The sequence below is a fragment of the Hemibagrus wyckioides genome, linkage group LG09 (genome assembly GCF_019097595.1).
Source record: "Hemibagrus wyckioides isolate EC202008001 linkage group LG09, SWU_Hwy_1.0, whole genome shotgun sequence".
NCBI lineage: Eukaryota > Metazoa > Chordata > Actinopteri > Siluriformes > Bagridae > Hemibagrus > Hemibagrus wyckioides.
The window spans coordinates 27,688,157-27,700,397 of NC_080718.1; the positions used below are offsets into that span (position 1 = coordinate 27,688,157).

At 42.6% G+C, this 12,241-nt stretch overlaps 1 protein-coding gene across 5 annotated transcripts in view; it reads left to right on the top strand.

Moving 5' to 3' along the window:
• arhgef10 (Rho guanine nucleotide exchange factor (GEF) 10) overlaps nt 1–12,241 on the top strand; it is an 82,952-nt gene that overhangs the window by 18,725 nt on the left and 51,986 nt on the right. For 4 of the 5 annotated variants that reach the window (XM_058398502.1, XM_058398504.1, XM_058398503.1 and 1 more), the window contains exons 3-8: nt 3,632–3,907; nt 3,979–4,233; nt 6,291–6,327; nt 7,591–7,679; nt 8,963–9,019; nt 11,122–11,312. In XM_058398502.1, the coding sequence (XP_058254485.1) occupies nt 3,632–3,907; nt 3,979–4,233; nt 6,291–6,327; nt 7,591–7,679; nt 8,963–9,019; nt 11,122–11,312 (905 nt within the window). The remainder of the gene's footprint in view (nt 1–3,631; nt 3,908–3,978; nt 4,234–6,290; nt 6,328–7,590; nt 7,680–8,962; nt 9,020–11,121; nt 11,313–12,241) is intronic. The other variant, XM_058398506.1, reaches the window with a different exon arrangement.

The window sequence follows — 12,241 nt, forward strand, 5'->3', positions numbered from 1 at the left end:
ATTTACTTATCTTTAAAATATCCTTAACATGAATTCTGACCTGTTTATCAAGTGAAAAATGTGTGAAAAAGCGTCTTTTGATACGTTTAGGTTAGGTTCCAGACTCCCTGTTAGCTTTGTTAGCATATTAGCAGAGTGAGCTAACAGAGCTAGCTACATAGACTCACCAGATCTTCGTAAATATCCCACATCTTCGTCTAATTAGTTCAACTTGAATGTAATAACAACACTAATCAGTGCGGAAACCGCTAGTTTGCAAGTCTGTATGGTATCTTCCAGGCTTCGTATTAGCTTTGTTAGCGTATTCGCAGGGCGAGCGTACAGTGCTAGCTACAGTACATTCACTCACCAGAGCTCTTCCCTCTCCAGTTTCTTTTTTCTGTACATGCACGTTTCTAACTTCAGGTAGCATGGAAAGCTAAAGCTGTAGCACACGCACGCAGTCCGGAGTCGATTTTTGCGAGGCGGGATTGGTCACTGTATCGCATCGTGGCTAATTTGCATAAATCTGCATAAATGATGGCTTCTTGTTGTGTGCTTGTGTAGAAAATGACTGTCTGTGCTAATAGTTAGCAACAGTGTACTAGCAATAGGTATCTAGCGTCGGTTTTACAGCCTGTAAACTGTCTGAAGAGTGTGTGTGTGTGGGTGTGTGTGTGTGTGTGTGTGGGTGGGTGGGTGAGGAGATTTACACCTGTCTCTGTAGACACTTCTCTGGAAGTTCTGTGGAATCTCCTCATCCCCTTCTCTCGATCGTTTTTCCGGCTACGTCCGTCGCGTTCCTCGCTATCGTCTTGTCACTCCATCGTTCAGCAGTAGAGCAGATTTTTTTCCAGCAGCTACACGCAGCTGCACGCGTACTGATAGCGTGACTGAACCTAGCGACACGGAGGAGTGGATTATTCTTTCCTTTAAAGAATCACTCGCTGCTGATGACTAGCTATCTGTTTGAACACTGGCTACGTTAATCAGTTCCTCAGGTTGTTTGTGATTGTTGTGGTGCTCGATTTGTTTTTTTGTGAAACACAAGCACAGGATTCTTCTTGTAAACTCCTCCCAGTGAGACACCTATGGAATGAAGGGAAGGTAGAGAAGTGGAAGCTCAGTGGTTAAAGTGTTGGACTACTGAAGGTTTGGAGTTTGAATCCCAGGACCACCAAGCTGCCACTGCTGGGCCCTTCAATTCCTCAGGTGTCTGAGATGAATGTAAGTTGAGAGAGAGAGAGAGAGAGAGGGAAACCGAGAGAGAGACAGGGCATGATCTGTTCTTCTGTCCAGCTGTACTTTGGGAATCCCCTCCAGTAGGACGACTCTGGGGAAACCCGTCCCTGTTCCTGCTCCAAATCCGTTTCCTGTTAGGACGTTTCTGTTTCCTGTCTTCAAAGTTCACACGCCTGTGCACGTTTGCCAACGTTTCCCTCGTTAAATTCCACAAAAACAACCATATAAACCATCCAGTACACGTCTCACTTCCTGACCAGTTCACACCACACACTTCTGGACTTCTGGATTCTGATTGGTCAGAAGCAGTTGATTCAGTGGTCAGTAATCTGATGGACTTTTTGTTCTCAGCAGTCCACTGGTGAATATTTTCCTGTAGCATCACCTCATGCAGTGTTTTATTCCTGTGACCTGTTTGAATGTTTCAGATGTTAGCGCTGTGCTTCGCTAACAAACTCCTCAGAGATTCTTGCTATTCAGTGTCTCCAGAGAGACGATCTTTAGATTTAGCCAGATTAGCTAAGAGATGTTAAGAATTAGCTAGATTAGCTAGGAAATGTTGAGATTTAGCCAGATTAGCTAGGAGGTGTTCAGAGTTAGCTTTAGTAGCTTGGACATGTTGAGATGTAGCCAGATTAACTAGGAGATGTGGAGATTTAGCTAGATGGCAGATAAATTGGTGGATTCTCCTCAGATTCGGGCCGAGACGCGTCACATGCCTCTACAATCACATAAAAACACCTCTCAGACTCGCGGAGCGGCGGATTAACGGCTCTTCCTCGCAGCAGAACGCTCTCCAGGCGCCACGTCATGTTTAGCTTCTGAGCACATTTTCATCAGGAATTGCTTCAGATCCGCCCTGTAAATTACAGCTGTTCCGGATCTTTCCGCACTTCCACAAGCATGGTCGTCCTCCTCCTCCTCCTCAAAGACACTGGCATGGGGAAGTGACTTTATAAATAGCCTCAGGCTGGAGATTGAGGAAAGAGGCAGCGAGCCTGAACCACAACTCCACTCCAAGAGTTTCTAAGAATAAGGAGCTTGGAGACGTCCACATTCCTCAGCGCTCCTCCAGGAACATCTCCACTCCCACTTCAGTTGCTTTCAGAAGAAAGAGAGGAAGATTTTGCTTTCTCTTCTTCTCTGATCCAAAAGTTCTATAAAAAAATTAGCTTGGTATTAAGCTCATTTGAGATGCTAGCGAGAGATAGCTAGCTCGATTAGCTCGCAGGTGTTTGGATTTAGCTGAGCTTAGCTAAGAGCCAAGTTGCTGAGATTTAGCTCGATTAATCAAATAATTATCTGGATTATTTTCTCTTTAAAAATCTTAGATATCATTTTTCTTAACATGCTAAAAGCTGTGTTTATTGTTCCTGATTATTTATAAAGCTCATTTTAATTCAGTGCTGTGATTTTTACACGGACCACTTGCTAATATTTAATATACATAATAGAACATCTTAATAATCATTAATATTCATAATGTCATCCTTCAACACTCATTAATATTCACAATGTCTCATTAATATTCAGAATGTCATTTTTCAGAACTCATTAATATTCACAAATGCAGCCATTAACACACATTAACGTTCTTAATGTCAGCCTTCAACATTTATTAATATTCATAATGTTAGCTTTTTAACACTCATTAATATTCATTAGCTTGTAAGCCTTTGCCACTCATTAATATTCATAATGTCAGCCTTAGACAGTCATTAATATCCATGCCATTTTTCAACACTCATTAATATTCATAATGTCTCATTAATATTTACAATGGCAGTCTTTAAGACTCATTAATATTTATAATGTCAGCCTTTAACACTCATTACTATTCCTAATTCCAGCCTTTAATGCTCGTTAATATTCATAATGCCATTCTTCAGCACTCATTAATATTCCTAATATCAGCTACTCATTAATATTTATACTGTCTTTCATCAACAATCATCAATATTCATTAGCTTGTCATCCTTCAGCATACATTAATATTCACAATACCAGCTTTTAACACTCATTAATATTCATAAGGTCAGCCTTTAACACATTAATATTCATTAGCTTGTAATTAGTAGTGATATTGTTATGTGGTAAGATATTGGATAATTATTAATTATTTATGTTATTTTTTAATATTAATTAAATATTGATTCACTGAAGGGGAAAGGATCTGGGACGAGAACGATGCTGTTGCTCCTGATAGTGTTTATTTCTGACCCTGTGTATTTGTAAGCTGCTGTCTCATGAGCCAATAGAACAAAAGTGGGAGGGACTGAGGTCAAGATTGGTTGCTGAAAAAAATGGAGGAGGTGCTAATTGTTAAATGAACTTTGCTGATTGATTTTTCCTGTTCCTCTCTCTCTCTCTCTCTCTCTCTCTCTCTCGCTGCCCTCGTTCCTGTCTTCAGTCCTAGACGAGGAAGAAGAAGGAGAAAGTTTTGAATTTGATGACGAAGCCCCCGAGTCCGAGCGTCCTCCCTCCTTCCCTCCTGCTCTGGATGGCGACTCATCTCTACGAGGCGTCCCGGTTCTGGAGGACGCAGAGGCTGATCTCCCGCCTCCACCGCCTCAGACCTGCCCCTCTGCTCCACACTCTGACTTCCCTCCACCTCCTGATGAGAGACAAATCCAGTACGATGCTGATAAGGAGCTTCCTCCGCCTCCAGAGGGCGCCGATACACAAGGTAAGATCGCGGAGCTGCTGCTGCTGGACACTGGGTGTCAACTGTTCGTGATTGATTTTTTTTCTGATCAGGAGGGAATCCTGGTTCCCGACCCAAAGTCAACCCCTACTCCGTGATTGACATTTCCCCCGAGAGCCCGCCTCTGTTTTCTTGCTCAGCCAATGGGAATGAAGGCGATGCCCAGGAAGTACCCAGCAGCCCCGGGGTGCCCTCTGGATACTCTGTACCTGTGCCCTGTGGCTACGCCACACCCTCCAGCGTCCCCATCTTCACCCCCGCCTACATCACACCCGTCATCATCCGACACTTCTCAGTAGACGAAGAAGGTAAATCCCCTTTCTAACAGAATTCTAGGATAGTCTTCGTACAACACTGATTTGTACAAAAATTAAAAAGGAATAACATAAAATATAAAACAATAAAGTGAAGAAGTCATGATGGTTGCCAGATTGGACAAATCTGATCATAAAATCACAGATGTGGTATAAATGTGGAGTACAGAGGCAGTTTACTCTACAATAGAACTGACAATAATTTAGTTTTGATGAATAAGAGGCCACATCCCCATTACTGAGACGGACTGTCACAGAGGCCATGCCCCCTTCACTTAAACTGCTAGAAACAGACCATGCCTTTTTTACCTAAAGTGACAAACTCAGAGACCATGTCCCCTTCACATAAACTGACAGAAACAGAAGCCACGCCTCCTTCAGTTAAACTGACAATTACCCCGTCCCCTTCACTGAGACTCACAGTTACAGAGGCCACACCTCTTTCACTGAGACTGACTGTTACAGAGGCCACATCTCCTCCACTAGGATTGCCAGAGGCCACACCTCCTACAATCAGACTCACAGTTACAGAGGCCACACCTCCTACAATCAGACTGACTGTTACAGAGGCCACACCTCCTTCACTGGGATTATCAGAGGCCACACCTCCTACAATCAGACTGAATATTACAGGGGCCAGACCTCCTTCACTGGGATTATCAGAGGCCACACCTCCTACAATCAGACTCACAGTTACAGAGGCCACACCTCCTACAATCAGACTGACTGTTACAGAGGCCACACCTCCTACAATCAGACTGACTGTTACAGAGGCCACACCTCCTTCACTGGGATTATCAGAGGCCACACCTCCTACAATCAGACTGAATATTACAGGGGCCAGACCTCCTTCACATGAGACTGTCAGATCACACCTCCTTTTCCTGATGACTTCAGAGGCCACACCTCCTTTTTCTGGCCACATCTCCTTTTCCTGATGAGTGCATAGGCCACACCACCTTCACATGAGACTCTGAGGCCACACCCCCTTTTCCTGATAAGTGCAGAGGCCACACCGCCTTCACCTGAGATTGTCCGAGGCAAATCCTCCTTTTTCTGATGAGTGCAGAGGCCACACCACCTTCACATGAGACTCTCAGAGGCCACACCTTCTTTTCCTTATAAGGTCAGAGGCCACACTCCGTTTTCCTGATGACTGCGGAGGCCACACCTCCTATTTCTGATAAGGTCAGAAGCCACACCTGCTGTACCTGATAAGTATCGAGGCCACACCTCCATCTCTGGAACATAATGTCATCATGGTTTCCAGTCTCATTTTATCGTCATCAGATCCTGGTGGTTTGATGCAGATGATTTGGTTTGGACTCATCTGTCTGAAAAGGTCTGGTGTGGTTTGGGACGGAATCTTTTTAACCTCATTCTGGAATGTTGTATGAAATTACAGGACAGATGACGCACGCCTGATTTTACACCAGAGTTTCAGCTTCGGATAACAAAAGTCAAGTCAAGAAGCTTTTATTGTTATTTCAACCGTATATAGCCGACGCAGTACATAGTGAAATGAGACGTTTCTCCAGGATCCTGGTGCTACACAAAACAACAATTTTTTTTCAAAACAACGATGTTCAGGAAAAAGTGGCCAGGCTTTTTTGTAGGTGTCTACTAGCAGTAAATAGAGTATAAACACACACAATATACTCTCATGGGAATGTCACGTGACTGATAACTGTTGTTACAGAAACATTCAGATCTAAATGATGTTCGGTTTCTCCTTTGTAGTTTAATGTAAGTGTGATGCTGCCCCCTGCTGGTGGAAAGAATGTACAGCTGGTCAGATTCAGCTTCAGTGTAGTAGTAATAATAATAATAATAATAATCATTCTTTGTATATTATTCTTATAATAATAATAATCATTTCAACACACACAGCTCCCATCCAAATAAAATATATTGTTTATTTCTGAATAAACTGATTGTTATACATCTGATATGGGACGGTTATTGTATATCACGTCATGACAAAATAAAACTATAAAACTTTCTGCATGTATTATATAACTAATATTCTTTTTTTTTTATTTCCTCTGCAGTGACGGTTATGGGGGCGGGGCCTACTTTGACTGACAGGTGAGTGTTGTTGTTTTTGTTTTTTTTAATTTTTGTACTTGTCACACACACACACACGCGTTATATAAGAGATACATACATGATTACATAATAATGAAACCCTGATGTATAAAACCGTTCCCTGGATCCTGTCTTTATCCCTAATGTTTGATAGAAAAGTGAGTTCTGGTCTCTGATTGGTCAGGAGTTGTTGATCAGACAGTAGTGCAGCTACATATTCTATCAACAGGTCAGTATTAATGTGCCCGTCCTGATACCTTATCGTTTCCATAGCAACAGCTCAGTCACAGGGACTTCACATAAACAGATTCACCAGATCTGGGATTACTTGAATCTGTTGATGTGGAGTTTTCAGTGTCCAAGATGAAGCCGTGATTAACGGCAAGTTTCCGGAGGAGTTTACGCTGCTTAGAGGTGAAGAGAGAGAATAAAGAGAGACTGGTGAGGGAACTGATGTTTCCAGCTGCTGATGTGGCTTAAATGTGGAGTACAGAGGCAGTTCACTCTGTAATAGAACTGACAATAATTTAGTTTTGATGAATAAGAGGCCACACCTACATTACTGAGATAGACTGCCGCAAAGGCCACGCCCCCTTCACATAAACTGACAGACACAGAGGCCGCACCTCCTTCAACTGACAGAAACAGAGGCCACACCTTCTTAATTTAAATTGACAGACACTGTGGCCACACACTTTCTTCACTCAGACTGATAATTACACCCCGCCCCCTTCACCGAGACGCACAGTTACAGAGGCCACACCTCTTTTACTGACACTGACTGTTACAGAGACCACACCTCCTTCACTGGGATTGTCAAAGGCCACACCTCTACAATCAGACTAACTGTTACAGAGACCACACCTCCTTCACTAGGTAAGCGACAACAGGAGCGAAGACGAAAGCCATGTCCTGAATGACGTACCACACTTTCTAATGTTCGTCCATTAGCCGCTAGCACACAGTGGAAGTCAGATCGTCTAAAAATAAAACCCTTTTTTACTAAGAGATAGTAGAAGCCGTTTCCCAGTTGATAGCAAACACACATAACGTGACACCGCCTACCTGGTAGCCCTGCCCCCTTCCGAAAAATATTTTTTCTTGATGACATAAGCAGGATATGTCACAATTTTACGGCACCAGAGAACACACACACACGCACACACACACACTGTTATACACTTCAGCTAGGATTTTATTCTCCTAGACCGAGATGATTAATAATCTAAACCCATTTAAATCAATCGATCACCTCACCTACAGCGTCTTCACTGAGGAACATCCAGCCATAAAGGAGGAAGACGCTCTGGCTAAGTGGGCCTCGGACCCTGCTAACACCGCCTGGATGGAGAGTAAGACAAATACAATGCAAATATTTACAATACCTGTATATTCTGGAAATTCCCTCCTGTTTTTCTCGTGTCCATGTTGATGATTGAGCGTCTTTGTCATGTCTCCACTCCACAGTGGTGTTAACATGAAGCTCCTATGAAAGTAGACACTTTAAGAATTTGTCGTGTTTCAGAAGGATTTCTGAAGGATTTTCCCTAGACTACTAGAGGTGATATATTCATAGAAAAGTTCCAGGTTATTTATTTCCACACAAATGTTTGTATCTTCAAAGTAAATGTTGATATCAAACCCACTTCTGCTCTCTGAGATGTTCTCCAAGTGCTTGTTCATCTAAAAAGCAGCTGAAATTTCATCCTAAACCAGTAAAATTCTGTGTAAGTGTAATGGCTGCAGTCTTTAGCTTCTTCATTAGTGCGCCCACCTCCCATGCTGGAGTCCTGGGTTTGAGACCTGCTAGGAACGGGTGCGAGTAGGACCTGAGGGGGTTCTGTTGGTGCCGTGACCCGGATGGGAGTGAGGTTTAGGGGTGTGAGTGTAACGGAGGCCAGCAGTAGGTGCTGTGCAGGTAAACCTCACTCCCCTTTAGCCTCCTTGTTAGTGCGGCCACCTCCCATGCTGGAGTCCTGGGTTCGAGACCCACTCGGAGTGGGTTTGAGTAGTTACGTTGGTGCCATGACGTGGATGGGAGTGAGGTTTAGGGGGGTGAGTGTAGTGGAGGCCAGCGGTAGGTGCTGTGCAGGTGAACCTCACCCTTCTGATCTCTGACTGATGCTAGCAGCTGCTGTCTTTAGCCTCCTTGTCAGTGCACCCGCCTCCCATGCCGGAGACCTCGGTTCGAGATTAACTCGAAGCGTGTGTGAGTAGGACCCCGGGGTGGCTACATAAGGTTCTCCAGCAAAGGGAAAGCCAACAGACTCGTTTTAGATCAGACTCACAGCCTGAACATCATTCATTACTGTATACTGAGTGAAAATCAGTGTACTGGAGAAAAGGATTAATAACCCGTAAGAGTTAAAATTGTAGGAACCTGTTTTTGTTTGTTTTTAGGCCTAAATGAATGTCTGAATTGTCTGAAGTAGATTCCCAGACCCAAAAGATTTCCTTCCTCTTCTACAGAGGAAGTTGTCCTCGGACAGGACTTTCCTTCAGAGCAGCGGCATCCGCTCAAGTCTGACTACTGCATGAGATTTTACACACACACACACACACACACACACACACACACACACACACTACCCAGTACAGACATGAGGATTTTTGTGTGTTTGCTTCTGCGTTCCAGATCCAGATGAAGTTATTTATGACGACGTTCCCAGAGAGAATTCGGGATCCACTACAGGTCAACGACTCCGTCTTCCTGCTCCGTCTATCCATCTGTCTTTCTCTCACTTCTGCATTTCACAGCACGTCTCGCTGTTCTCTGCATCTGTGGCGTCTTTATACGCTTCAAGTCAAAATACATTTCTGAATCTGTTCATTTCTTTCATCTTAAAGCAAACTTTAATTACAGAAAAGCTGTGTTAATTACCATGATGCTAACTTTAAACTACTGAACTTCTAAACACAGTGTAAAACTGCTACATGTAAATAACGATGCACAAACCTTCTAAACAAAACAAACTACTGAAAATACTAAACAAAAAATACTAAAGTGTTGAAATCAGTGCTAAACTCAAACTGCTGAACTGCAACTCTAACCCATAAGCTGTTAAATTACTGACCTGAAATTACTAAATTATTGAAACTATTGCTCAAACTACTGAACTTCCCAAGTCAATCTCATTAGCTGAAGAAGTCAATCTCATAAATCTTAAACAAACTTGTAACTACTGAAGTGCAGAGCAGCTCAAGCCGATCGTTTCAAACCACTTTCTAATTACAGACTTCTAAATTAAAACTGCAGTTTAACTTTAGCTAATTTTATTTATTTGTTTTCTATATTAAACTTTAATTTCAAAATAATACTGAAATAAAAAAAAATCAAACTACTAAACTGATCAAAACCAATATTTTACTAAAGTGCAACCTGCTAAACCGCTGAAATCAAACAGCTAAATTTAACTGATAAACTATAAAATTGTAACGAACTGAACTGCAGCACAAGCCGATAATTTAAACTCAAACTACTGAAATGCTAAAATCAAGCCACTAGGCTGAAAAATGGCAAAACTCTACTACAAAACTACTGAACTGAAACAAAGATTAATAACTCAAACTACTGAACTGTTAAACTCTTCTGAACTCAAACTACCAAACTAAAACACTAACCAACTCAGACTACTGAAATGCTAAAACCGAGCTACTAGGCTGATAAAGTGCAAAAGTCAATGTTCTAAACAGAAACTCAGATTAATAACTGAAACTACTGAACTGTTAAACTTTACTGAACTCAAACTACTGAACTGTTAAACTCTACTCGACTCAACCTACTAACCTAATAAACTCAACTCAAACTACTGAAATGCTAAAATCAAGCTACTAGGCTGATGACTGATAAGCTCAAACTACTGACCTGTTAAACTATACTTGACTCAAAATACTGAGCTGTTACACTTTACTTGTCTCAAACTACTGAACTGTTTGACTGACTCTGATAAGCTAATAAGCCGCTCATCTCAGTCTTCCAAACTGCCCAAGGGACAATATTAAACACAAACTGCTGAACAGGATGAAACTGCTGACCTGATAACATCAAGCCACTGACTTACACCTAAAACTAACACAGTGCTCAATACAAACTAACCACTATTTCCATTTCTACACTAAACCACTAAACAAATAAACTCTAACCTCTCGCTTCTCAACTCAACCCACTAAACGAATCGAGCAAAAGTACTGAATCGACTCAAAATACTGAACTGCTGCCTTTTACTAACGTTCAGTTTAGTGTGTCAAATTTGTGGTGAAGTCTTGTCCAGTCAGCATGTCTAAATGTGGAAGAGGCGTGTGTGTGTGTGAGAGAGAGAGAGAGAGAAAGAGGGAGAAAGAGAGAGATTCTAATAATATTCCCGTAAAAACCTTTATATTCACTTTCACTTCCTCGGAGGAGAGTAAGACATGATGATGTGTGTGTGAGTGAGTGAGAGAGAGAGACAGAGAGAGAGGGAGAGACAGACAGATAGACAGGGAGGGGAAGAGAGAGGAAGAGGGAGAGACAGACAGGGGGAGGGAGAGACAGACAGGGAGAGGGAGAGACAGACAGAGAGAGTAAGAGGGAGAGACAGATAGAGAGAGGGAGAGACAGAGAGGGAGGGAGAAATTCTAATAATATTTCACTTGCACTTCCTCAAAGTAGAGTAAAAGACAAGGTGATAGTGATGGTACTGTCCTCAATAGTGTGTGTGTGTGCGTGTGTGTGCATGTGTGTGCATGTGTATGTGTGTGTGTGTGTGTGTGTGCATGTGTATGTGTGTGTGTGTGTGTGTGTGTGTATGTGAGCAGACGTGGATGAGATGATCTATGATGATGTGGAGCTGGGTGAGGAGGGAGGCAGCAGTTCCGTGGAGAACGGCTGGAGCTCCAGTGAGTTCGAGAGCTACGACGAGGAGAGTGATGGAGAGAGTGGCCACGGAGAAAATGGCCTCCTGCCCAACGCCTTCATCCGCCGACACACACCCAGCACCAAAACACACGTATGTGCACACACACACACACACACACGCGTACACACACACACACACAGTGCTTCATCAGACTCATATCAGGTGAAAACCAGGAGGTAGAGATGCTTAACAAAAACGCCCTGGTAGATAGAGTCAGGAGGCAAAACGCCCCATAGCAAGGGGGAAATACGTCGCGCTGAAACATTAGAGGAAGTCGAGGATATCGAGGAACGAACGTCTGGTCGACTAGACGACAAACTTAAATAAGAAAGCCGTGAAAGATAACAGAACCTGTTCAGGTCCAGAAATACAGACCTGAACTTTTTTCCTCACTGATTAAAGTGAAAGTGTGAGACGAGTCGTTATTTAAAGCTCACTGGATTTCTCCAATCAGGAGTGTTGATGGTGAATATGTAAATAAGCAGAAGGTTGCAGCAGGGGTTAGGAATGTAGAGTGTGGAACAAGGGCAGATTCTGAAGAGCCAGGATTCAGTGTTAACCCCAGGGAAAGGAGGAGCAGTGTGAAACCTCCAACTACATAAACCCAGGATTCTGTTTAACTGGAGTTTATAACCTCTAACTACATAAACCCAGGATTCTGTTTAACTGGAGTTTATAACCTCCAACTACATAAACCCAGGATTCTGTTTAACTGGAGCTTATAACCTCTAACTACATAAACCCAGGATTCTGTTTAACTGGAGCTTATAACCTCTAACTACATAAACCCAGGATTCTGTTTAACTGGAGTTTATAACCTCTAACTACATAAACCCAGGATTCTGTTTAACTGGAGCTTATAACCTCCAACTACATAAACCCAGGATTCTGTTTAACTGGAGTTTATAACCTCTAACTACATAAACCCAGGATTCTGTTTAACTGGAGTTTATAACCTCTAACTACATAAACCCAGGATTCTGTTTAACTGGAGTTTATAACCTCTAACTACATAAACC